This window comes from Buteo buteo, chromosome 3, assembly GCF_964188355.1.
Source record: "Buteo buteo chromosome 3, bButBut1.hap1.1, whole genome shotgun sequence".
Lineage (NCBI taxonomy): Eukaryota > Metazoa > Chordata > Aves > Accipitriformes > Accipitridae > Buteo > Buteo buteo.
This window is the reverse complement of record NC_134173.1, coordinates 55768734-55796191: the sequence shown is the minus strand read 5'-3', so window position 1 is coordinate 55796191 and position 27458 is coordinate 55768734. Positions and strand designations below refer to the sequence as shown.

The 27458-nt window shown below is 41.6% G+C and overlaps 1 protein-coding gene across 6 annotated transcripts in view; it reads right to left on the bottom strand.

Annotated features, from left to right (window-relative positions):
- GRHL2 (grainyhead like transcription factor 2) overlaps positions 1 to 27458 on the bottom strand; it is a 66632-nt gene that overhangs the window by 16241 nt on the left and 22933 nt on the right. For 4 of the 6 annotated variants that reach the window (XM_075023716.1, XM_075023718.1, XM_075023713.1 and 1 more), the window contains exons 6-11: positions 24844 to 25000; positions 22237 to 22348; positions 16720 to 16814; positions 7539 to 7697; positions 1861 to 1948; positions 1634 to 1773 (exon numbers count right to left, since the gene is read on the bottom strand). In XM_075023716.1, the coding sequence (XP_074879817.1) occupies positions 1634 to 1773; positions 1861 to 1948; positions 7539 to 7697; positions 16720 to 16814; positions 22237 to 22348; positions 24844 to 25000 (751 nt within the window). The remainder of the gene's footprint in view (positions 1 to 1633; positions 1774 to 1860; positions 1949 to 7538; positions 7698 to 16719; positions 16815 to 22236; positions 22349 to 24843; positions 25001 to 27458) is intronic. The other 2 variants (XM_075023715.1, XM_075023714.1) reach the window with 2 other exon arrangements.

Sequence of the window (27458 nt, the reverse complement as noted above, 5' to 3'; positions counted from 1 at the left end):
CAACAGTAGCAGGGGAGGTATAAAATCACCGTCTGTTGTCAAAGGCTTTACAGAACAGTCAGCCAAATTCCTCACAACATGCCTGCACCACGGGTCCACACCAACAAGCGTACCAGTATTCAGCTGCTGTGTTACTGTGCAAGAGTGGGGCGAAGGCAGCGCACCAGAGCCCTGCGTTCTGCTGGGGCAGAGCAAAGCATCTCGGGCAGGTTTCCAGCACTTGTGCTGGCAAGACTCAGAGCACACTTGGCTCTCACTGGGAGCCTTCACTTCTGAACCTCTACAATGAAAATAGCTCAGAGGTGTATGTGTGCAAAGCTGAGGTCTGTAACTCATTCTATGACCAGGACCCGAAAGTGGCTACACTCTCCTAATAAAACAGTCATAAATAATAAATTATTGTCATAATAAATCATTCTTATATTAATACACAAAACAATTGAAAAGTTCAGGAGAGCAAGAATGCTGATACTGCAACCTATACAGCAGTAAAAGACAGGGCTGAACGTTGCCTAAGAGCTAGCAAACTGGGCGATCTTCCAGTTAGTTTAGAAAATTATTTACAGGATTACATATACTAAGGAATGCTTCCATCTTCTCCTGTTTTGAGACAAATCCACATTCTGGTTTGAAAGCCATGAGGACAGAAGGTACCCAGCACTGATATGTGAGTGGGCGTCTTTCCAATTTTGGAGGGTAAGTCAGCGACAGCTGTGATTGCAATGTCTGCGCTCTTTGTGCTTTGCTCCACCACAATTCTCACTGCTTTAAAATAAATGACAATTCCAACACTCAGTATCATTTAATCCATTGTTTTAATATTTGGCAGCAAGATGTGTATAAAATTTCCTCATCTATTATTTGTCTTTATATAAATACATGCATAAAGGTCTCATTCTACTCCCTGAGATGTTAACAAGTAACAGGTTCATACTGAAAAAAATGTCAGAGCTGACCCTCCAGTTCAGATTTGCAATTTCCCAGCAAGCAATAAAGTAGGTCTTAAAAGAGTCAAGTCAGCAAAGACTTCCTCACATTTACTGGTGATAATGACTGCCAATATTGAATATTAACATTAGCATGAGAGATTTTCACTTTGTAGAGTGAAAATATTTTCTTCCAAGGAATTCCCAGATCTCTAGGTGATGCCGACAGAAAATGGGCAGTGGTGAGCCTACTCTTGACCTCCTTATACATGTAAGAGCTTGGTCTTTGTTTTCAGTTGTCACAGGGAGGGGGACCTCTGTTACCACAAGGTGGCACTTCATTTCATCAAGCCAAATAGCACATTCAAACCTAAACTTTCTTGCAGTCACAAACCAACCTTCTATTTTAGAATTCTTGACTATTTGTTTCAGACTTTCTTCCTAGCAAAGGAATGGCAAACCCATAACAAACACAAACTAGTCAGTTGTTAATGAAGTATAAACTCCTTTTTCACACCCAGAACTCAGAAAGGCACTTGTCTCTTGTAAGATCTTTTTTAAGTCACTCACCAAGGACTGCATTTACCAAAACGAGACCTGAAACAAGCGGCCCCCAGGAACAGTGATTTATTTTCCTAAAACCTGCCTCAGAGCACAGGCAGCCAGACAGCAGGTGGGCACCATCTTGTCTCATTACCCTTTCCTACCTGTCCAGTTCTTTGTAGGTTTCCAAAGTGAACATCTGGTATAAAGAGAACTGGCTGGGAATCCAGGTCAGCCATTGTTTTGAAGAAGGTGATATCGCTCTTTTTTTGCGGAGGGAGTGCACTCAACTTCCCTTCAGCTGCTAGGAGGATCATAAAGAAACATGGTTATGAGAGGAGGCATGTTAAGCGTGACTTAGCCCCAAACCAGAAAGGCCCATCTTACTCACAGTTGTTACAGGAGGCTTGAGATGCCTGGCCTTTGCCTTTCTTCCTGTTCTGCTTCCTCTCTTCGTCTCGGATTTTCCTTTCTGCTCCCTGATGCGAAAAAGACAACCCACAGATATTATCCAATGAGGAACCACCGTAAGCATTGTACCCTGCAATGCCTGGAACTACAGCGACAGACACATCAGAAATGTTGAAACAGAGACTGGTTATCCCATTGCAGACAAATCTGTCCAGATTGTTGGGAACGTGCCAGCTTCAGACCGATCGATCACCTGTGACCAAAACTCAGGCTGGCACATCCAGCAGCCCCCAGGGTTGGAGACAGCAAGGAACAGATCCACATGCTAGCTTGGAGGACCTGGGATGGATGGCTCAGGCTGCATGCAGTCTGTAGCACGGCTGTTGCCACCACAACTTGCACAAAGGGCATCCTGAGCCCAGCGCCTCTGCAACGGATGGAGCGCTCAGGCCAAATACTTTGCGTATGTACTGACGTAAAACACCTGCAGGATTGCTATCGTCTTAGATCATGTCTGTGCTAAGCTTTTCCCTAAACTCTCCTCCACCCACCTTGTCTGGGGGTGGTGGCATTGCTCCACTGTGGCCAGCTTTGTAAAGGCCTTTGAGATTTGCCAGTGCAAGAAGGCTACACTGACAGCTTGCCAACAGTGCAAGGGCTCTTACAGGAAAATAAAGGCATTTCAAACAGGGAGAAGCCCTCCAGAAACTGGAAAGCAATGTAGCACTGCCCTATTAGGCCCCAGGAACTCCTGGGAAGTTGCAGGCTTCTATTATGTAAATACGCTCTCAACAAGTTTAGAAAATAAAACTTGTTATTGACAGAAAAAGCAGCAACACCTCCTTTGAAGTTCTCCTAATTTACTTTATAAATATGAATAGTCATGTTGTGAAGGGTATTAAAGATCCATATGCTCCCAGACAGTTCGCATGCAAAATTGAAGATTTTATCCAAATTAAAATTAGAAGTTTATTTAAAAGAAAGGGGGTAGGAGAAGGGAGGTAAGGAAAGGCAAAAATACCCACTCAAGATGGCAAAATTCACACATGAGCCAATGAACCGTGCTTGTAAAGAATGCAAGGAAAGATGTACTCCTGGCTGTCATCTATTAATAGATTTCCAGAGGTTGAAGGAGGCGGAGGAAGAAACAGCTCTTTAAAAAACATTGCCTCCAGGCCCAGGTCCCAATCAAGTTGTCACTGGCCTCAACCACAGAAGCCAAGGGATTCAGAGTCGTGCCCTTATCAAAATTGTTTCTAGAGGTACATTTGTATCCTTAAAGGCCACCTGTTCTTTAGCAGAAAGGAGCAAAAATATGCCTCACAGCCACTCTCTGGCAACAGGCACATCCCCGAGAGCCCTGCACCGCACAAAGCGGCTCTGCCAGCCGGCCACAGCCCTACCTACCGCTCGGTGCTGCCGCTCTCCTGCTCACAGGTAGCAGGACGAACCATTAAAGTAATTTCATACACGGCAGCAAGTGCAAGTTTCCTCTCGGGAAAGCAGAAACTGAGGAAGACTCAGCCTTTTATACACAATAAAGAACGTATGTTTTGCTGATTTTAATTTCATATTCTCTGTAACTACGAACTTGGTAAAGCTTCACAGCTTTGTCTTCACTCATTCACGGCAAGACACCCCCCAAGTCCTGTGGGGTGCGGGCAATCTCTGAGCAGGGCAGCCATTCCCATCTGCCAGTGCTTATCTGTGCCACAGCTATTTTACAGCTGCGGCAACTGCAATAGCCACACATCTACCAGCACTTCTGATCTAGGAGCATCCCACGTGGCACAGTGCAGGGGCCAGCCAAGCCTACCTGATGTACGTCATTGCTGTAGGTGCTGAGGCAATGGACCACAATAAGATTTGTGCATACCAGAGCATTTCTACTGGACAGTTTTCACAGCTGAGCCGTCTGACACATATCTAATAAATAGGAGTTTGCATATCTCTTCAGGACAGAAGAAAAAATAACCCTCTCATAGGGGACTATAAATTGGGCTCTGACCAGTCAAATAAATAAATGAGTTTTTAATTTTTTCATTGATGTCTGGACTTTTCATAAATGCAACAAGTACTTTGGCTATTAACCATTAGCAAAACACAGCCTATGAACACATAGCTGATTCAATTTTTTTTTTTCCCCAAGACTTCAACTCATTTAAGCTTAGGTCTTACGTTCTAGCTCCAGCCTAGCAAAGCCCTTACCATCATAAGGACCACTCCCATCACCATTATGAAGCTCATGTGTACACCTGTTTCTGGTTCAAGACCAAACCGTTCCACATCAGGTAGGACAGGCCCATAGACTTCAGCCTTCTCTCTAAAGCTGAAGATTAATAGGCAATTACAGTTGCTCAATACCCTATGATAATCCATTTTCTCTATGATGATCCATACTGAAGACAAGAAGGCAGGAACTGCATATATTCCAAACAACATGTAGTTTTTCAGAGTAAAGAAAATAGGATTAATTTACTTGATTTTGGAACAATGTTATGGTGTTTGCCAAGTCAAATGCTTCTGCTTCTTTTCAGCAAAGCTAATCACATACAGAAAATCAAAATATCTCTGAATCCCCAGTTCCTTCATCCACAGTGGCTAAAGCATCTTGCAATATATAAATATAAATAGGCCTGGTAGCAAGTTTCCCTGACAACCTACTTAAGGAATAAAAATTATATTCTCTTATCATAATGCAGCATCAGTGATCTGCACATGATAAAAAGACTGCAAGGGCAGAGAGAATTAGCACTGAGAAAACAAGATGTGCACTGTAACAGTTGCTTTGAAGATTGCCTACTGGAAGATAAATACGGACAAAAGATTGGAGAATGAATAGGGAGCAAGCACACGATTACAACCTTTGCAGCCTTTATCTCCATACATTTATGTCAAAAAGCACACATTGGATCCAAGTTGGTGTTGCTCTCTAGTTTATATGTAAATGAAAACTAAATTTAAGCAACTGCCTGAGTAAATACTAAAATATATATAATATGTACCACTTAGCTAAATGCAGTTTTATTTCTTCAGGGATACTCTTTCCACAACAGCTATGCTATATTCAGCTGGAGTACATTAATTTATCAGCAAATGTTTTTGTTAAAGACTGGGCACCTCTACCTCTGATTTATTATCTAAGTTAATATACAAACACATCTACTGGTCCTAAAGACGTACCATCACTGCAGAAAAAGCATTTATAGGACCGCTGACAGGCACAGAAACATTTTTTCTTCCACGTTTCAAACTAAGATACATTTCAGCACTTAGGCGGGAGGAATTTACTGTGCAGTTCCTCTGATCCAGATGATTGTTAATAAATCAGGCACTTTTCTCATCAGCTTCTCTTTGGGGTTGTCAGATTGGGGCATAATGGTGCAATTCACTTTTAAAATGTATAAAAATTATTCTTTGCTGATTTTTTAAAATGGCCCCATAATACTTCTTTAATTGATCCTGACAAAGAAGTGGGCAGTTAATTGCCTCAGCTTCACGGCCTTTCCCCAAACAGGCAGCAAACCCTGTCTTTGTCACTAGAGGGCGAGTCTCAGAGTCCCAAGAGAGACTGAGCTAGGACCCTCCATTTAGCACTGCCTTAACCAGTGCCAGGGTTTTATTTTGGCATCTTGGGAACATGAGGGTACCCAGCCCCACCAGCTACTTTCCTCTGAGCACAACGAATTCTCTCAGAGCCACCAGCAAGTGGAAATTCTCCAACCATTTATTTACTTACAAAAGCACCGTGGCAAACGGATGTCGGTAAAGATATAGCAGCATTAAGTGAGGGGAGAAGCAGGCCTCAGTCTCTTTCCAAGTGCCAATTAGCACAAACTGTCATGTGAATTGACCTCGATAATTTTCATTCATTTTCATTCATTCAACTCATTTACATCCCTGCATTAAGTTAAAAAGCTCTGTGTGCAAGTATGCGTGTATACATTTATATTATACAGATATAAACCCCATTATTAATACCCTTGAGCCCTCCAGTTCCCACTTTCAATATAGTTTTGATGTGAATAATGCTTTAACTACCCCTGTGATCTTTTCTTCTACTTTGAGATGGTCTTGATTGAAAGACTCAGCGTTCATTTCCTACTTTCTAGTCTGGATATCTGAAATGCCAATTAATCCAACAGATGCAATGAACATGTATTATTCAAAATCTCTACCAGTTGTGTCTACAGGTCACTCTTGATGAGTTTGTGCTCTGAATTTCCTTCCTTTTTAAAAATAATTCAGAGTTTTCTAATTGCTTTTCAAAAACAAGTAGATGAAAACGACTTGTTACTTTGATATTTATGGAGCTTTTAACATCCAGCTGTAGCTTCAAATCTCTAAATATTTGACATTCAAAGTTAAAATTAAAAGCATAACATTTTGACTTGCAAGAAGACCTCAGTGCATACATTTACATTAATTACTTTCAAAGTTTTAGCTCCACTAACACAACTCACTGATTAGCCCTCAAGATCCCGTTGTCAAGACAGCAACAGGGGAAAGAACTGAAAAAGGGGAAGGAGCAGCAGCACAGAGACCTGGAACAGTTGAACTCTTACCCTTTCCATTAAAAAGTTAATGCTACGTATTGCCTGGGGCATGGCCTTTTGCTTTTCTATTCCCACCTGTAAGATGGCAAGACTAATTTGGATAAATTTCTGAGTCACTTAAAATAGATGTAGGCTCCTGAATCCCTGAACCTTGACTAGAATCCAGGCATCAGCTCCCCCCTGGAATATCTTTCCCAACAGGAATAAAGTCATCAGCTGGCAGGTGTTAAACACGACTGAAACATGGTCATGCTCACATCTAAAAATCATCACTGACGTAACATTTCTGAGCAACTGTTTCTACTTGGTGATATATACAGCTGACCATGACACTATCAGACTCACTAAGGCATGATCTATGTTTTGGTGCTGAAAAATCTTACCAGTTCCCACAAAGGAGTAGGGAAATGCATTGTAAAATAACAAAATTTTGCAAAAGAGGGAGTGAGCACAAAAAAAAAAAAGTAGTTACTGAACTAATGGCTAATATATTTTTGTAGTTTACTTAACTTTTAATAAGAAAATCCTAGCAACATAGAAGTTCTCATTGAAGCTTCCAAAATAACAGCTTGTAATCAAATGGGAGGGGAAAAAACATCAGCTGCATCATTGGGACTCTGTGTTTTCCAGTATCATGAAAGAACGCTTAGCAGGCCTTTACTGAAAGGTGCATTTCCTGTCAGAGACCTCTCCACAAAGTTTACACTTTACCTATCCTGGCTGTTAGAGACAGAAGGGATAACATCATCAGACTGGCACTTGCGTGAGCCTATGGTCAGCACTGACCTTCCAAGTAGAGATCTTTAAGTTTGTATTTCCTGTGACTTTTTTTTGATATTCGTGTATCGTGACCTATAACATGCTGTCCTTAAACAGTCCCACTATTGCTCACAAGCTGAGGAATCAGGGCCAAAAAGGCTGCAAAGCAGTAAAATAATTACATGATAATCTGTTAGATTTATGACATAGCTGGTCCAAATTCTACCATGAAACACAATTCTTTAGGGAAAGAAAAAACATTTAATTATGTCTAAAATACAGCAATAATAAACTGTCTAACAAGTTTCCTCCTCTATCCGTGGTAACTGTGCTTTCCACTTACCTTGTCACAAAACACCTTGATCTGGCAGTAGGCTCGGTGGATGGGTTTATTGCTGCGGTTGTTGTAGCTGTATGTATCAATCTGAATCATCAAAGGAAGCCCTTTTACTCCTTTTTGCGAGGAGAAGTCTGTGCTCAAGCAATTCACTGTTATGAAAATCTGTGTGCCAGAAAGATTACTTTTAAAATGTGGTGCGAATAACTACTAAAATTCCAGAAACACATGACAACAAGTGGGAAAATAAAAGCAGATACCCCCTCCCCAAAAAAAAAAAAAATTAACGCAGCTATGATCCACGCTCTGGCAATTCACACATTTATTCTCCACTTCCGTCCTAAGTCCAGCAAAGATACTCTCATGCTGGGAAGAAGGACAAACCTTTAAAGTGTGTATTGCTGCTTCAGCCTGGATCAGAGCTCACATTTGAGGTGAATCATCTGATTGTCCCAACTTACCGTGCTTTGGTTCATACCAGAGAGCTCAGAGTGCACGAGCTGGATTCTTTTTGGACCAGAAGATGCGTCCTAGGAGCACACCTCCCACGCTCCAGCTGCTAATGGTTGCTCAGTCCATGTGAAACGACTAAAGATCATCTGAGATAAAAACGCCTAAAATGTGCCTCACATGGATGTCAGGTCTTTAGCCCTGACTTGTTTCACTCTACAAACCTGCTCTGTATGTTTGTACTATTTGTTAATATAGACATAGCAAGATGATCTTGCATCGTCCTTTCCAGCTGTCTTTTGGTCTGGCTTGTTCTTCTGACAGCTCACAATTTAAATTCAGTGTGGCCAAAGATAAATCCTACCCTTTTTTTCATTTTACAAATTCTCTTCACATTCTCATCAGCAGTAGCCCTTCCTCCATCCCATCAACACATACTCCTGATCTTCACTTTAAGGGTCCTTCACTGTCTTTCTTCAACTTCAAAACTGCACCTCACCCTGTCTTTCAAACTGGGAAGGAGTTTCTCAAACATTTACAAAACTACTCCCTAACTCTTGTCAAAAGTCCCCTTTGCCATGTAGCATCCACACAACTGGACTTTGCCTTCAGCTCCTGACAAGCCCCCTGCCTGCCTTTGCTTCAGAAATCCATCTCAGTGCTTTCCTTCTACCACCCACTTACGTCTGTTGATAGCCACTAGTCATCTCCTGCCCTCTAATCCCCATCGGTGCCATGGGACAAGGTGTGGCTCATCTGCCATGTGCTTGTACAGGACCCGGGATAAGGGCTGCCCACCACCAAGTCTCCCGAGGACTATTCTAATGCAAAGCAAGCATTGTGAACTGAAACATCACTGATATCTTTTAGTCAGGATAGAGTGCATGAAACTTGAGAGATGAAACTGGATTAAAAATCCAATTTTCTTCCCAGTGAGGAATATGTGCATTACATAGTAATTTGGGCCAATTATGTATTAACCTGATTCTACTTTTCACTTTTCCCCAGTTTAAAGAGCAACAACAAACAAACAAACAAACCAACCCCAAAACTGTGAACCAAGGAAAAGGACAGAGAAAACCATCAGTACGTATTTCCTGAACCAGGAGGATGTGAAACCTGTTCCAGCAGAAAGAGCACACTCGGGAAGGAGGAGATCTCAAACAGGCCTGATGCACACCTCACCCCTGGGTCCCCGCACTCCCTGGGGTCTGGAAGGGTTCAGGAAGGGAGAGCATGAAGGAACCCCTCCTCCATCCACGAGCAGGGGAAAAAACAGTTTGAGTGACCAGAATGCAACATCCCTAAGAGAAAGGCAGCTGAGAATAAAGACAGGCTCCGGTAGGGCTGCTGGGGGCATACTTTACCCTAATGGCAGAAGTTAACATTACAGTCGGTTTTTTTTACGATGGACCTAGAGCAGCTTGTTTGCCTGACTGAGCTAATGGCCCCTCCGCAGTTCTGCTTCTGATTGTATCAGAGAGCTGCATTTACAAATGAAATAGTTGAACTTTAACTGCGGGCAGAGGAGGGAGGCGGGGAAGGGCCCTAGGTGAAACTCTGATTTTGAAGCTGATAGTGTTATTTCTGTTTCAAATTACAACTTGGTCTCTCCAGCTCCAAAGGTAAGTGTGGATTCGGGTGCATATGCCTTTGAAATATGACAGCCTGAATTTTCATTTGCCTTGAGACTCCTTTACAGTGTCAGGGCAATGCTTTAAAGTGTGTGTGAATACAGAGCAGTGGAATCCGGTCTGGCATAAACCAGAATCTGGTCTTGCTTTATTTTAGCCCATACTTCTGCATAGGAGTTTTCCAAATTGTACATTAAAATGTGAGAGGGTATGTGCAGGCTTTGCGTCTACCCAGCAGTTTGTGCATCTACCACCTTTGCTGCACACTCTGCTGAGAAGTAAAAAAAGATCTTCTTCCACCTTAATCAGCTACACACACTGTGTGTCATCTCTTCCACTGCCTCCAGAAACACAAAGCAGAGTAGGGGAAGACAGACTTTATCATTTCAAGAGTCCCCATACAGCAATAACAGATTATTCAGCATGAATAATAGATTGATGCTGTAAGATTCAATATCCTTGTCCTGACACTGTAGTACATCAGGAGCTCTCTGAGGAGCAATGACTGTATGTTCATGTGCATGAAGTATACTATACTTTCTGTCATACCATTTGCACCTCAAAGATAGACAGATGGATTCGAATTAACACAGATCATTCATTTTTGGGAAAACTTTCTGTCTCCACACAATCTTCTATTAGCTTTCCTGTAAAGCACAACACTGACTTTGGATTTGTAAAACACAGGGGGTGTGCAGAAGGAAGGAGAAGAGGGCATAAGTTCTGTACTTGAGTTGATTTGGGGAGGGGGTTCTTTGCATGACTGAAGATTTGCACCAGTTTTAACACTGTGGTGCAGGAGGCTGCTGTGGTGAACAGGACCTGGGGAACCCTTTGCACAGTGCCCATCACTCTGCCCCTGCTCTGACCAGAAATCTTCGCCTCCCCGAAGCAGTGGCCGAGGAATGCAGCCTGCTCTGAGCAGCAATGATTTCACCCACCTATCCAAGCACAGCCTGCTTTGCCCTTTACAATCTTCATCTTTCCCTCCTTTGCAGCTCCTGTCCGTAATGCAGGTACTCCAACTCTCAATGAGACAACGAGCAAAACAACCCCACAGGCAGCCACGAAAAGATGAACTCCTGCTCTACCTCTCTTAGAAGACACCCAGGTTTAAGATCCTCCTTGCCCTGGTCTCTTGCATAGTAGAGTTACACGGTTAGAAAATGCAGACTTAAGTAGAAATGACAGCAGCAGGAGTAGACATCACTGCTTTTTTGTCCCCAGGCCCCTGTCTACACTTGACTTAGAACTATTTTAATAGATGTGACTATGGCTGTACCTGAATTCATTTACAAACTTTTTTTTTTGTGCATGCAAACTGGATTTTAGCAATGTTTTGCTATCAGGAACACATTTGGGTTGTCGTTATAGTGATGTCTTTTTTTTTTAATGTCAGCATATCTTAGATTAGAACAATTAATGACAGAGTTCCACCCATCTAGTCTCCAGCTCAGGCATGCCATTGGCAATGCAAAACTAATTTGGAGAAACATTTGGTGCCTGAGAAACTTTCAAAAGTGGCCTAAGATAACGACAACTCTTCTGTTTGTTATAGCGCATGTCTAGAAAAATCACTCTCTTTTGGGGAAGGCGCTGCTCTACAGTGTAGCTGTTATTATGTGAATTACTGACTGTTTGTTAAATACTGCAGCACAATTAGTGATGTACAAGACACAAACACAGTAACCTGCCTTAGGAGAAAGCAAGGCTCAGAAATGCATTTCCCCTTTTATCATTTAATCCAGCCAACATGACTCCTGCTGCGGTCTCAGCTTATACACTTTAAAGGTCTACAGTTACGAAACTTCTAATAGAAGCCTTTTATTACTATTTACGTTTCTGGATCCCATCGTCTCAGAAAGAGCCAAGGGCAGAAGGGAGGGAAGAGTGTGTTACAGCACAAAATCAGAAACTTAAAGCCAATTTCTCTACTGACAATACATAGAATCTATGCCTGGGTGACAGGTCTTTACAAAATCCTGTTTTAAAAGGGTTCGTCCCTCCAGACTGTAGCAACAAAGAGTTAAATGGCTTGTCTCTCAAATGACTAACATCAATCCCATCATTCCTCGTATACACAAAAAGTATAGTTTTATAGTTTCTCCTGCCAGCCATTTACCTTATAAATCCCTTACAAAGGTAAGGCCTTTGTTTTATTTCAATACAAATGTCTCCACCAAATGTTTACACTACTCTTTTGAAGCTTCCTCAAACCATACCACACCCCAGCAACTACATAAAAATGCCATTTGCCTTGAATCCCAGATACATACTTACCAAGCCATTTGTATAGACTGAAATTTCAACATTAATTGCAGCCACAGGTTAACTCTTCTTTAATATATACATGTGTGTGTGCATGCCTGGCATAAATACACATATGCATGCCTGCACACACGAACATGGTTTAAAGCAGCTGTCAAGTTTAATCCTACATCGTTTCTGGTACTAACTCCCCCAAATGAAGTATCTTTTCCTTCAACCTTTAAATTTTGAGAGTAGAGAAAATATTAATTTCCTCCCTAATTAAATGAAATTTGATGTAACTTAGGAAGGAAATTAATAATTAAGAACAAAATAATTCTTATACTAGTCAAAGCCTGTCCGAAGTATCACTAGCGATGTTAAAGAAATATGGATTGTCACAATACAAATCACTGCTAGAGACTGTGCAGCTCTATAAGCTTGATTTTATCATTGTACCCACTGGAATCATAGCTCACTTCAGCCCACAATATCTAAGAACCTAATCCTGCAAATCACTCACTCATTGAAAAAAGTTTATTACTGTATGGGCTATGCCAAAACTCATTAAATAACTGGAAAGGTTCCCAGAAGCTTCAGCATGCTTTGGATTAAAGATCTACATTTCAGTTAAATATAGCAGGACAATGATTGCATGCAAGTATACACAACAACTGCACAGCACACAACTACTGTACACACCAAAAAGCGTGTGCCAGCACCTGCCTGAATAACATATCCGCCAACAAGTCTGTTTACCACATGCTCAAGTTGCAGTGCTTAGCAGAAATCACTAATTTCTTGATACCACTGAAAGTAGTTTTTGTCTGCTTTAAGGTGGCATTTTTCTTTAGCAACTGTTCACTGAAGTCACACCTTTGAATTTAAGGTTAAAAAGTAATTTCCATAAAAATATACAACTAATGTATTATTTCAGAAGTAACATCATCCTAACCATTTTAAATTAGCAAAGTATTAATCCGACAAAAGGCATATCTCAAAGAGTTGGTATGATTTATGACAAAGATATTCTCCTTTCACCAGAAGAGTTCTGGTTCTTAATTGTCTTTCTTGCAAACTAACTTCTCTCAGCAATAAGACTGTAAGCAGGCAGATGTACATCTATCAAAAATGAAACTGAGCTCTCTGTTCAGAAGCCTTCATTAGAACTCTTGTCAACCAGCCAGAGGCTGCAGCAAAATCTTCTGTGGGGCAACAGCAAGGCAACTACCCACCTCCTAGCATATCATAAAAAGACTTTTAAAAGATCGTTAAAAAGTCAGCCAGTTCTTGTTAATTGTTGTTTGTTTTCTCACCTTTTTTTTAAAGACCTCCTTTAAAAATACCAAACATAGCATTCAGGTTCAACCAAAGGGAGCCAACAAATCACCTTGCCCATAAATGTTGCATATTTATACATAGAAGTAACTATGGGAGTGAAATTAAGATGGACTGTACAAAAGGTGTCCCTCGCTTCCCACCTCTGCTTAAATACTGCACAGTATTTTTGTCTCAAGGAAGCATAAGGAAGAGTTTGACATGGCTGTAGACCCTTCCTCTCATTTCTCTGTATCCTGCTCTGAACCACAAGCCCCATGGCGACCTCTAGACAACGACCCCAGCAGAAAAGGATGTCGTTCTGGAAAAAAGTAAGGATGTGCCAGGCCCAACTCTGCTCTGCCAGAAGGCAAGGGGACTGCTGTTGTCGACCAGATACAGCAGCGGAAACGCTAGCGGCATGGTGTTTCTGACTTTGGTGCTGTTCCCTTAGGCCACGGACAGCAATGGCGAGATCATTCCACAGCTCAACACGAGCCGTACAAGATTCCCTCTTCCACTGGCTTGTTCTGCCAAGCAGCAGTCGGAAGACGAGGGACTGAGCATGGGGAGCTAGGGCCTGCACCCCAGTTCCTTCACGTTACTGAGGCGATAAAGAGGCCTCTGCCTGTACTCTCTGAACGCCTGTTTCTGCCACGTTAAGATCCAATCGAGATGCTGCCTGACAAACCCTTAGCAGGCTCACTGTTAGCAGGCAGATTCTGGCTGTCACACCCACGCTGTTATACCCTCACCCTGAAGGGCTTCCAGCAGGAGGGTACTGCTCTGCTTGCGTGTGGGAGGGGAAATCTGGCTTTAAATCAGCTGCCCTCCAGGTGGAGCAGGAAAGTGAGAAATCTGATGCTCCAGATAAGTCTTCCTAGATGTGGGATTTAGTCTCCCAGGAGAGACAGGGATATTTGATTAGGTGATTTTTGGTTAGGTGATTTCTGCTGCTTCTGTTTGATTTTTCAAGATCGCTCCACCATGCACTTCCAACACCCGGTCTGTTTTCTTTATTTCTCCCCGGGCCAGTAGAGCGCTTCATCACATCATATCTCAGAGGCCCTGGAAAGAACTGCTCTGTGCCGCTTTTGTCTGACTCGGAAGAGAAAGGTCTTTGTGCCTGTGAAGTTAAGTTTTAATCTTGAAATTGTGGTGAAAAGGGAAAACAACAGTGAGCAGAAACAATGGAGCCAGTTGAAAGATCATCGTTCAAAAAGCTTAAGAAAAGACAGTCTGTAATTAGGCCTTGAAATTCTTCATCTCTCTTGGATGAGGTAATTGCTGGAGAAAAAACACAGCCTTCAGTGACGTGCCTCAGAGTCCACAGCTTTCAAACACTGCAGGGACATCCTATGGGAATCCCCAGACCCAGCGCAGCTGGTTATTGTATTAGACTCTCCAACAAGAGCAAGCATGTGGGTACACGTACACGTGTGCGTGGAGGGAAAACACTTCAGAGCACGGTGATAAGCTTTCAGGTACAACCCGATTTATGCTTGATAACCCAGTACCAAAGCATGTTATGAAACCTCTTACTTTTATCAATACATTTGCAGTTCAAGCTCCGAAATGATCAAATATTTGATAACTACTCCCCAAAATAAATAAGCCAATTTACATTTTAATGACTACTTCCTGCAGAAATACAAGCGGCTTTCTTAAATTTCACTCCTGACACTTTTTTAATCCAGCAACAATAAGAGAGTCATTATTCTAAAATCTTACTATGTTGTATTTCCAGTGATCATTGTGAGACCTGTGCTGTTAATGTTCTGGTACCCAAGGCAAGAGCAATGTGAATGGTGTGAGATTAGAACAAAATGCCCGAGGATAACACCTGACATTAGTGAATGTGACCCTCTTGCTGCTAGATCAACATGGTGTCTTGCTAAATCTGGCTTGCAGCTGCAAATGCAAATGTGTTAAAGAACTGCCAGCCCTGGCAAAGGGGCTGGTAGCTGCCGGTGGGACGAGACTGTCATGCTCTATAGCCCTGGCAGTGCTTCTGTAAAGGTCCTTAGGAAAGTCCATCATGCTGGAGATCCCAAATCTATATTTGCTTGCATAATGATCACATGCACACAACTGTTGTGTGGTCATCTCTTGTGACTGCAGAGGACAACACACTGCTGTATTATGGAATGGAATGATGTAATAGGGGAATATCTAGGGCAGTGAGAATGTAATCATTACATGAGTAAATATAGCACCATTAGCAACTGGGCCAAGTACAACTCTGTTTACCAAGGCCAGCTTTTGAAAGAGCTAGGCGGTTTTCAGAACTATTGTCTTTTCTTTACCGCTCTCTTCTTTTAAAATGTGAAGAGATGAAAATCCCTGTTACTACAAACCTCAGCACCTTCAGTCAGGAAGCAAGGACAGTGAGTGTTAACGCTACCACTTCATGCTCGATGCAATCTCTCACAGGACTCACTCACTCGATACAATCTCTCTAATGTGGTTAGAAAGGCAGTGGGGAATTGTGCATGAAGATGTCTCTGTATTTGCAAAATCCTTAGCGTTACTTGAACATTGGGCATTTTGTATTCAACATGAAAACAGTATCAGGATTTGCTAAGCTCAACAGCGTTTGCTGTCTATTATTTCTACATCCCCAAGAGTCCTGCAATACTCCCTGCTCATTTTACACAGCCTATTTCCCTTGTTGTTTGCTTTCCAGGGGCCAACTTCTTCTTACAATTACCGGCAGCTTTTAATTTCCCCTACACAAGTCTGCGCAGCTGAAACACTCTGCCACCCTTTGGATAAACTTATCTATAAGAAACTTGTTAAGCTGCACTGCTGTCCTGGTTTATAGGTCCACTGTAGCAGTCACATCCCCAAATGCAAAACCCCATGTTTGAAAGTACCTGACTGCTGAAAAAAACCCCCCAAAAAAAACCCCAAAAAACCCCACCAAAAAACACAAGAAAGGAAAGAAAGAATGAATGCATCACACCTCAAAAACAGTCCTCAAAAATACGTTCATTCCCAATTGCAAGGACAGTCTGTGTAGCACTATAAAAAATAATGGCACCAACACAAGGGAAGGCATAGTCTACCTTACAGAATATTGATTATTGGAGATGTTAATAGTGTAGAAAGGAAGCTGATAATTTAGAGAAAGAAAACATTCATCTTGTGTCCTACACTGACTTTGCAAGTGGGAAAAAAAACTTTTACTGTTTCTCAGGCTGGGCATATTTTAAATGGAGCATCACTGAGAGGCCACAACTAAGAAATTACACTGTGAGAGCCCTGCAGGCTTTCCTCAGAAGTACATCTCTATTTGTCAGTGATACAGGTGTGAATGCAATATCATCCCAACAGCTGTTACATACCATCTTGCCTTTTACGGATGGCCAGAATCCCTGGGGTCAGTGAAAGACCACGGTTTGCCTGGCTTTGCAGAGATCAAGCTCTCTCACCTCCACCTAGCCTTCTTATTATTTGTTAAAAAGGAGAGAAGTGGAACAGTGACTAAGGATGGATGGTACTTATAAAGGGATACCATCTGCACAGCTTTTCCTCACCTTTGCCTCCTCATTGACATCCCAAGTAAAGGACACAGCATTGAATGCGATTTCTTCAATATTCCCAATGGTATTAAAACTCTCCTTGTAATCAGCTGTAAGAAATAACAAACAAAAGACTCATGAAAAAGGTTTGAATTTTCTCCTTTACAATTCGTAATACATCTTTGCTTTTTCAGCTGGCTTCTCTAATGCATCAAAACTACCTCTTGTATTGTTTATGTTGAATTATTAATAAGCTTAATTGCAAAGAGGTAATATACTGCAACTTAAGTCTTATGCATAGTACATCACTAGCGAATGTTCTTGCAAATTAATGCTTGCTCTCAAAAAGGTATCAGTGTGACTGTAGTGGGAATGAGCGGGTGTATTCATTAGCTTGGCCAAAGAACAGCCAAAACTGGAAAATTAACTAAAAGCTATTGAAACATAAATAAATGACATTATGGTAAATCCTAAAGAAGCTTTCTAAAAACCTAAGCGCTATCATTGGAGGAAATAATCAGTAGTGTACATTCCTTGCCCAGCTGTTTCAACTTTCCCAGGAATTACTGCACTGGATGCTGGATCTCTATTTAAAAAAAAAAAAAAAAAAAACAAAAAAAACCCCACAGAATGAAGAACCAAAAACACGAAGATCCTTTCTTCAAAGTGTGTATGATACTAAAATAGCAAACAAACAAACATAAAGTATTTTTAAATTGTCCGACTACAAAATCCGCACCCTCTTCTCACTTCTTTCCAAAGGGCTGTTAATACTATCAATAAACTAGCATTTCAGAAGGAATGCAAAGCAAGAGGGAGGAAGTCTAAATTTCAAAGATGACCCAGCCCCCAGTCCCCACGCCCCCCCCCCCCCCCCCAAAAAAACAGTAAGGGCAAACCATGTCAAACAGACAACTTTCAGGTCTTCTTTATAATTGAAGAGAGGAACAAGCCCAGTTTTTCTCTCCCTTTGCCAGCGAGATTAACACAGTTTCTTCTTTTTGATGACAGATTAAGAGAAAGACCAGGCTTGTAACGAGGTAATATCTGCTTGATTAAAGGAACTTCCAAATTCTTCACACAAATGCATCAACTCTCTCTGGGACATACACATTTCCTTAGAATCCCTCCAGGGCTGTAATGGCTGTAATTGGACTCAGTGCCAGAGGGCTGAGATTACGTCATGCAGCAATCTTGATCTAAATATGCCCAAATCTGTGCTTCAGAAGCATGCTGATTCTTAGCTTTGTAATCACTTACAGCAAAAGGATGGGTTTGTATTCTATAAATAAGACCCTCAAATGGTTTCAATATTCTTTTCCTTTGCCCTTCTGAAAAGAAACTATTGGTCCCAAAGAAATAATTTATAGGTAATAATTGTTTTAAAATAATTTATAACAAAACCACTGCAGTAAGATTTATTTAACATTTGAGATGTGCAATCAGTATACTTTTCTCTCATCTGAAATGCAGGGATATTGGCATTTCACTGGGAAAGTGAAACTGTGTGCCTGGGATACATGAATGACTTTGGATACAGTAAAAATTGATTGTTCTGACCATAGGAACAGCACAAGATATTTGGTGATGCAGCAAGTGAATATGGTGTTTGAGAGGGCTGGCAGGCTTTTCATTCCCGTCATGAACTCAGATCTCCTTTCTAACTGTAGTCATTGGCTTCACTATCTAAATTCAGTGTAGGAATGCAAATGAGAAGAATTAGAAGACACATAAGTAGTTTAATATGCATGTGCACACATCCACCCACCCCTTAAATTTATGATTCACCAGAAAGTGCAACTGACTGCTGCATATGGGCGTGCTGTGTAGGTGCACTTTGGAAAGATATGAACAAGATGTCTTGTAAAGACACATGTTTTCTCCCAAAAGGCTGTCAGAACCTTGTATCCCACCAACCCTTCCCCTCCCCCAACACATGCCTCCGCTTCCTTAATTGCCATACACAAATCTCATGGAATGTCTATGTGACATGCTGTTTAAAAGCAGAAGTACATCCTATTCCCCTCAATGTACAGATAATTAAAGAAGGATCCCCAGTTGATTAAGAAAGCTTTTACATCAAAGGATATTTGAAAGTTGTTAGTCTGACTACTATTTTTCCTCTTCAGCTGCTGTGAGTTACCAGAAATAGAAAATTAGGGTTTTTTCGATATGCAAGAACATGGCTCTATAGGAATTATTTCCTCTTTTGTTGGGTAAACTACATATTAAACAATGGCAAATTTCAACACTAAACACTAGTCATTTGCATGCATTACATATTATTGTAGTAGTTTTTGTATTGTGCACATAAATAATACAAACTATCCTGCAAAAAAATATGGGCAAGACTCTGGAGCACAAATAAGCCCAATCTAAAGCTTCCACACCAACTCTTTATGTCCATGTTTGAACCTGTTCCAGTATTTGTCGAATTATGGTACTGAGTCTAAATAACCAATATCTGCTGCAATCTAGTATTGTATTCTTTATTTGACAATATTTTAAAAGAAAAAGCTAGTGATCCAATGTCACTGCACAGCATTGTGGAAAAGTCAGCTTTTTTTTTCCTCACTCCTGCTAAAAAACAGTGAAAGTGACTCTCTCCTTCTTCAGAAAAATCTATAACAGCACATAGCCTAAATTCTGGAAAACACCTTTCCTTCTTGCTTAATAAGTGTCGAGTCCTTGAGTTTATTCCTGAAGCACTGAGGACTTGCTTACATGTAAGTACATGCTTGTCCTATTAATATCAATAAATCTTCAGACCCAGTACTGCATCTAATGCATTCAACCATCCTTCCTCCCAGGAGGTTCACCAGCCAGTACACAAAACAAATTAAAGCAGTGACCCCTGCATGTCTGGAGTGCAGCAACAAGTCACTCTATTTCCTCTGACCTCCAGAATACAACTGCAGGCCAGAAGGCAGGCAGACAGACCCGTGCCACCACGGAAAGCAGCACAAGCAGAGTAGTCACCTATGTCAGGGCTGAATAACTGGACCCCAGAATTGAAACATCCCAAATTCATTTGATTTTCTGCCTGCTGTGGACCAAGTCATGCTCTAGATTAAAAGTGCATTCATAAACAATTCAAAAGGTTTCACAGATGTTAAACATACGCTACAAACATTAACGTAAAATAATATTAATCATCATAAACATCTATGGAACAGGTTACACAGATTTATGGCTATTCACAGATAGTTTTAAAGGAGCCTAATACATCATTAACCCTCTAAATACTGTTCATAGTTGGGAGTGAAATCCAAAATAAAAGTGGGGCTACCAGCAGATTGGCAGACCATGCCCTGAAGATGGGACAAATCTGATACACACCCCTGTCCTTGGCAAGCTTCTCTCACTGCCTGTTTAAATGGTTCTCCATGGTGTATCCTGGCATTTGCTAATCTCCCTCATAGACACCTAATTCTCTCTGTTAACTACACAGGACCTGGATGCTAACTCAGCATTCCTTTACAGAAGCCCTTCGAGGATGTGAATTTTTATTGTAAAGGGAAATCTTCATAGAGCCACACAATAATTTAGCTTGGAAGGGACCCCTGGAGGTTATCTGGTTCAACTCCTACCCTACTCCTACGCAAAGCAGGGCCAACTTCAAATTTGGATGAAGTTGCTCAGTTAGATCATCTGATGATAAAACTGGAAGATTTTGCTAAACGCAGCTTGATGCTTGTATGGGAAATGTAGCTGGGAGCCATTCTGCCATAATAAGCCCAATATCCACAATGTAAGTCCCAAAGAAAATGAAATGTACTTCAGAAGTATGGTACTTGGTAAAAGCTAAGGCCATATTTCAGCTGTTCTCAAGAAAACACTACTGAGCAACATCTAGGTCTTTCTTCTGAAAACACTAAGGTGAACTGTGCCCTTACAGTTCTTACATCTGACAGGGAGTGCTATATCAGTAAGTCTTACTACACTAGGCTTTGCTCATGTTTGCAGTCCAAATAAAAAATAAGCGCCAGAGTGCCTCAAAAGTCAGCACAGACCTATTTAATCTCAAACTAATGGAAACACAAAAGACATTCACTTTAACACAGATAAACACACAGCTCATGCACAGCACTTGTTTTGCAGAGCGCCATTTTACAAACATGTATTGTAAGCTGACTCGTTCGGGTAAGGGGACTGAAATGTGCCAGTACACCACAAGTGCGGTGGAGTTGGAGGGTGTTGGCACTGCAATGGAACAAGCTCCTCAGCACATACCTTCGGAGGCATGAGCGTTAGCACTGCAAGCTTGTAGGGACTAGCACAAAAAAACAGGCAGCCTTCAGAAATAGCTGTGATGTTGCATACTTGCTCTTTTAACGTGTCATGATAGGAGTCATTTGGTCTGGGGTGGAGGTTTTACTGCCTTAACTACCCCAAAGGCCAAAAAAAAAAAAAAAAAAAAAAAAAAAAGCAGCTGGGGAAACAGTTCAGTCAGAGCTATCAGGATAAGACAAGAGGCAGAGAGGAGATTCAGAAAGAGCTGCTTTGACCAAATACACTTGACTTTAACTAATGCCGGCCTCAGTGGAGGGTGCAGCATTTGAAAGTCAAAAGGCATGAGTAAGACCACTTAGGAACCGATTCCCTGATCACCCTGTTCAATCACCCCTGAAGTCTTGCAGTACTCTCTCCAAGTAACCCTGCTTTTTTTTCTCCCTCCTCTCTGCCCCCTCTCATTCCTGCCATTCAATGGTTTGGTTCCCTCAGGCGGTCAAAACAAGATAGACTTTGTCTGCTTTGGTCTCGCCGACTCCTTTGACTGGAATGAATCTGCTGCAGATGGCTGCATGTGTAAACTGCACGTGGGAGGGGAGAAGCGCTTGATGTCTAGACACTCCCACAGATTTCAACTTCAGGCTCCTTGGCAGCAGGTACGTGTTCTTCCTCCGCTAAAATCTCCCAAGCATGTGGATAGGGCAGTTATGGCTGAAATGGGCTTGTAAATACCTTAGATGGGACGAACGGTAAACAGGCCTCTCAGGATAGCACACCAGAGCTTGCTTCTCCCTCACTTCTCACTGACACGGAGAAGACTCAAAAACTGGGGGCGTAGGAGTCCTGTGCGCTCCTTTGCAGTCACCATAATGATGGCATCTTCACTCTCAGGCTGCGCTTACACATCAGATCAGCTAACATAACTGTTATGTGGGCTGCCACTGTTACTGGATCAAAGAGTGGATCAGCCTTTGAAAAACTAAAGGAAACAAACACTCTACCACTCCTGAGGAGGTGCAGACCTTGACTTCCCAGCAGCAGAAGGTGGAAAACCATTAAGTACACATGCAAGGGGCAGCTCTTCTTTGCGACTACTGAGGACCATTCCTTCTGCATGATCTCCGTCATGCTTCATAGACCCCATAGCCCAGTCCTAGCAGGGATGAGCCATTGCTAAAAACTGTGGTACAAGGCTTGGGGCCATTGCCAATGTATCCCGCCACGTCCCTATGCAAGGTACAAGAGATTTCCACATTGTGCAATCTTCCCTGAAACATTTGGAGATCCTCTTACACTCACCGATGTCAAGGACCCTCTGCTTAGCTGTGTGCTGCCGAGAATGCCAGTATTTCCAGTATTTCAGCTGTTCATCTCTGTTTTTATCCTCACTGAAAACAACCATGACCACGCTCTAAGGAAATCAACAGAACTTGCATTAGTTAACATGTAATTAACAGTCAGAAACACAAAAATTTTAATCTCCCATACGCCTCTAAAGCTGATCCAGTCACCACCCTCCCCCAGTACTTGGGTTGCAGAAGATTGCTGTTTTTTATTCCAGTCCAATATTGCAATGCATTTAAAATCTCAGGGCAGAAAAAAAGTAGTTCTAAATAATGCAGGGCCTGGGATTATATTCTTGATAGTCCATATAAAATTTAATCATATTCTTAGATTTAAGAAGTCTAAGTTGGCTTAAGTAAAAAGTGGTCATTTCAAAGTCAGAGGATCCCCAATTCCAATACTGATCCAAGTCCAGTCCAAGTGTTGGAGTTCAGATTCCTTGTCACTCTGGAAGATGACATTACACTGTAAAGGGATATGTTGTTACGAAGCTTAGGCTTACTGGCTAAAGGCAGGACATTTCAGTTTTAGCGTACATAGTCCAGATACCCTTCTCAGGAGCAGGACTCTTGCATACGTGTATTTAATAACAAACTCAGTGTGACTATTTACTGGGATTTGGTGAGCTTTTCAGTTCAAGTTCTGAATTCCCTTTGTTAAACTATGTGATTCAAAGGAAACAGATTGAAACTTTATGCAAAACTTCACATAAGTAACAAAGGCTTTTTAAAAAAGGCCTGCTGTAGGCAAGCAAAACAAAAACACAAAACAATGAAAAATGCTCATACTAGGTAAACTGAAGTGAATAGAAATCACAGAGGGAAAAAAATTCACTTTTAAATATCCTCTTTTGTTTCCGTTCTTCCTTTAACCCTGAGTCACAAAGGTCATAAAACACCAACAAGCTGTTTCAGAAGCCGAGGAGCTGGATCACGACTGATTCATGTTCACCACCATAACCCTTCACATGGTCTCTGACCTTCTCCATTCCACCTATAAAAGCCAAACGTCGTCACTGCTTCTTCCATGTCTAGCTACTGCATGAGCACAAGGCAGTACATGCTGTGGATGAGTCCTGAGTTATGCATATGCATACTGGTTGGCCATCAGGTATGTGCTAGCTGGCCAGCTGATGCACTAACCAGAACTGGCAGCGCAGACTGTAGCTTTTCCACCAAGGACAGCATTAATCTTTTTCCTCTATGAAGCATTTACATGGAACTTGTACACTTAATACCTTCAAAACCTCTTGACCCTCTGTCAGGTTTGGATGGAATTGGCAATAAATTCAACAGTTGTTTGGCTGGGGGCCTGGCAAACAGAACATGATCGTGAAGGTTGCATTTGGTTTCAAAATCTTCTGTAAACTGTAGGTCCTCCAAAAGAAATGGTCTCATCTCTCCTTTACAATGTCCACCCTTCTGCTGCCACAGCTTCAAAACCCATTTGGCTGTGCAGTGAATCAGACTTAGGAGGACTGGTTTTCAGCGAGACCAGTGAGCTCCTGACTCCTCTTTCAGCTGTGTAAGTGCTAGAGCTGGCAGCACAAAGGGGGAAGGAATGGGTGGGTGGCAGGGAGAGAGACTTTTCAGCAGCATAGAAGTCTTACATCAGCTTCAGCCAACAACAAAACGCCATCATCAGCCTCATGTCCTTAGGAAACCAGGCTAAAAATTAACTGTTATTCAGGTTTACAAATCATTGCCTCTCTTTCCAAAGAGTCTCCCTAAACTTCATGTATGATAGAAACATATAGTTGTTGTCTGCTTCATTGCTCGTGTTGACTTTCATTGGTTCCTACGATTAAAGTCATTACGATTTTAGAGTACATTTATTTGGATGGAAACACTTTTGCAGCCTCATACATATGCAGCCCTTCCAGCTTCAGGGTGAAATTTCCAGGGCAACAACTTTGAGGCTTGTTATTCATTCCACGGTTACTGGGTTAGGATTTGCTTACTCAAAAATATTACCAGGAAAATCAGGAGGCCTGTTCACCAGGCAGATGTTGCTGAATACCCAAGCTCCAGTTCTACCCATGGAATCTAAGATGGAAATCATCCATTTGGTCATACTTCTGGGTGAATATCAAGTGAAAGCTCACACTTATATGATGTGAGTGGTTTAAAATTTATGCCACAAAGGATGGCTTCAACTCTCCACATTTTATCTGAAATGCACTAGAAAGCATCCCCTGAAGTGCAAGAGTGAGTCAAGATGGACTTATATAGTAGATGTAGCAGCTCTCTGATTTTTTTCTTCAATTATGGCAATGATAAGTTCACCAATGTCAAGTGCAATATCTGGGCAATTACTATTCTGCCAAACCATTAACTGCAGCAGATACGTATATAATTAACTTGTAAGATCACACTTTGAAAAAAATGGCCCCAGAAATATTTGAGACCATCATCATTATTACTCTCCCACCTTTACATTGGGCATAAGGGTAAGCTTGCTCTGTCCTCTCTCACGAGAAGAAAAATTATTAAAAACCAACCAACCACAACTACATTTATCTGCAGAACTCCTTTCCCCTCTAGGAAAGAAATTGGACTATACCCTGACTTTGCTGATGGGATGCCGGAAACATTTGTTGTCCCCCGTCTCGCTCAGGGTGATGGCGTAGAACTGTCCTTTGTTCAAGTAGGTCATGGGCCCCTCCCCTTGCTTTTGACGCAGAGATTTGGTAGCTTCTAGCGTATACTGAAAAGTGCTGCTGAAAAGACAGGGAGAAAAACACCAACAAAAACCATATAACTTTCTCCTCTTCTCTTTGTCCCCATTTATTATGTATTTCATGCATTGTATAAGCAAGGCATAAGACACTAATAATAAAATTCCAGGAAAACATCACACAGGTATTTAAAAATGCATTTTCTTCTTTCAAGTTCATCAGATCTGACAGTCAAGCATAAAACTATCTGGACTGTAAGTCTCTTGCATCAAAGGCTACATCTCTACTTTCTCTGAAAAGAACCATCATGAAGTACAAGACTATGTACCCCACAGTGAGAGTGTCAAATACCAGGGGGGAATTCAGTATGATTTGCAGAAAATCAGCTACCTCCACAGACATTTAAACTTAGAAGTGTCACAGAAAGAGAAATAAAAAAAAAAAAAAACCCTAAAACAAAAAAAAAAGCCAAAACCCAGAATAAAACTGGCTGCAAAAGATGGACACAGACTGGAAAGTCCAACTGCTACTTTCAGCACGCTGGAGAAAAGGAATACAACTAGAAGGGACAGTAGGTTCATTTGTTTAAAGACAACATGCAGCCAAGGTTTTTACAAGCCTTCTTTTCAAAATTAATCAGACAGAACAAAGTACCTACATTTAGTTATATCTGCAATCGAGTAACCTCCCTTTAGAAAAAGACAAAAATTAGAGAAAAAGATAGTTTGCTCTTGTGTTGGAAGTTAGATTTTAGAAAAGACCCTCCCCTTCACAGGAGAACTTTCCACCTTTAAAGCAGTTCTCAAACCATGAAAAGTTAAAGCTCCATTAACTATTGAACTGTTAGCTGAACACAGTTCTCACAGAGCCTCTTCCAGCCGCCTCTTCCAACAACGGGCTTGAACAATAATCCAATAAAAATATGCCTGCAGCTCCTCATATTCTCTTAAATGAAAAATAATGTTAACCTTGCAGAATAAACCTTCTCATCAAACTGCATTTGGTCACCACAGGAAGCTTAATGCAAGGAGTCACTTGCAGGATGTCCTCACAAATTGGAGATACAGGGGAAGCATTTTCACAAAGGTCCTAATTCAGCTAAGTATTCAAGCAGTGGTGAATTAGAACCAAAAGGATTAATATGTTGGTCCAAAACACCAGTGTACCCTAAAATTTCTCGTTCAAGCAAATACTCTGGATCATCATAACACTGCCATAGCAATATGGAAATAAGGGGAAGACAAAAACATTTTTAACTATCCAATGGGGAAAAAAAAAAAATCACTAAAATGCATGAATAATAACAATATTTAAATCCCCACTTGAAAAGAAGGTAGAAGAAAAAAAATAACCTGATCCACTGTCTTTCCATCCAAAGGAAGAAGTTTCAGACAGTTGAGTACCAATTATTTAGCTTAGTATCAATCATTCAGTCAAATGAAGACAATTTCTAAGTGTTTCTTAGCTTATAAATGGAAATCCAGTCATTTTTCTAGTTGCTTAAAAGTTACAAATCAAAGCAAAACTAAGGTAAAAAGCCAACACTAACCTATACCTATCCAAACCACAGATGGCAGTACCAGCACCTCCCAACAACACAGCTGCTGCCGACACGAAGGCTCTCGAGCACAGTGAAAGGCGGCATGAAGGGGACTGTGATCCCCTCCGCTGATGCCCACCATGGTGTGCACTGCTGCAGTCCCTCTGTCCTCTGTGCAAGGGGAGCAGAGGCTCTGTTGACACTGGCAAGCTGTACGTCCCTGTCCGAGCGGACTGGAAGAGCAAGAACCACCGGTGCTGCAGACCCAGCACCCATCCTGCTGTATATGCTTGTCCTATGGATTGACTGCCAATCGTTAGTGGTGGGGGCACATCTTCTGGCTTAGTGTCACATGAAGGGACTGCAGGTTGCACGCTGCAAGACAGCTGTGTGACACATACCAAAGCACACTGAGTGCCCTGGGAGACGCACCTCAAAACCTCCCGCCAGACAGAAACCCTAATGAGGATGTGTGCTGAGAAGGGCTTAGGATGAACCAAAGTCAGACACACAGTGTCTTAACAGAGCTGCCTACACTCTGCCACGGTCTGGTCTTCTGTTTCCTGGCATTTTGTATGTTTCAGAAAGACATCAAAAAATGTAAATCCCAGACACACTGCACCTGGCCAATTTTGCAGTCTCTGTGTGGTACCACCTGGGAATTTTCTTCTTGATCCCAGCTGGCAATCAAAGTGTGCCCTATAGCAGGAGGATTACTATTACCCTTAAAACTTATTGCAGTCACTCAAATGATTATACTATTCTGAATCTCACCAGGAGTCTCAACTAAAGCCCTGTGTAGTCATTAAGGGATCTTCTATCAGGCTTCAAATTACTTTCATATTCACCGCTTCTTTTTTTCAATCTGAAGTTCTCATTTCTGAGCACCTATCACTTCCAGGTAATGCCCAGGAAAGATGTATTTCATTTTTCTTAGTGTGCATTTGAAGGTTTTGTTCT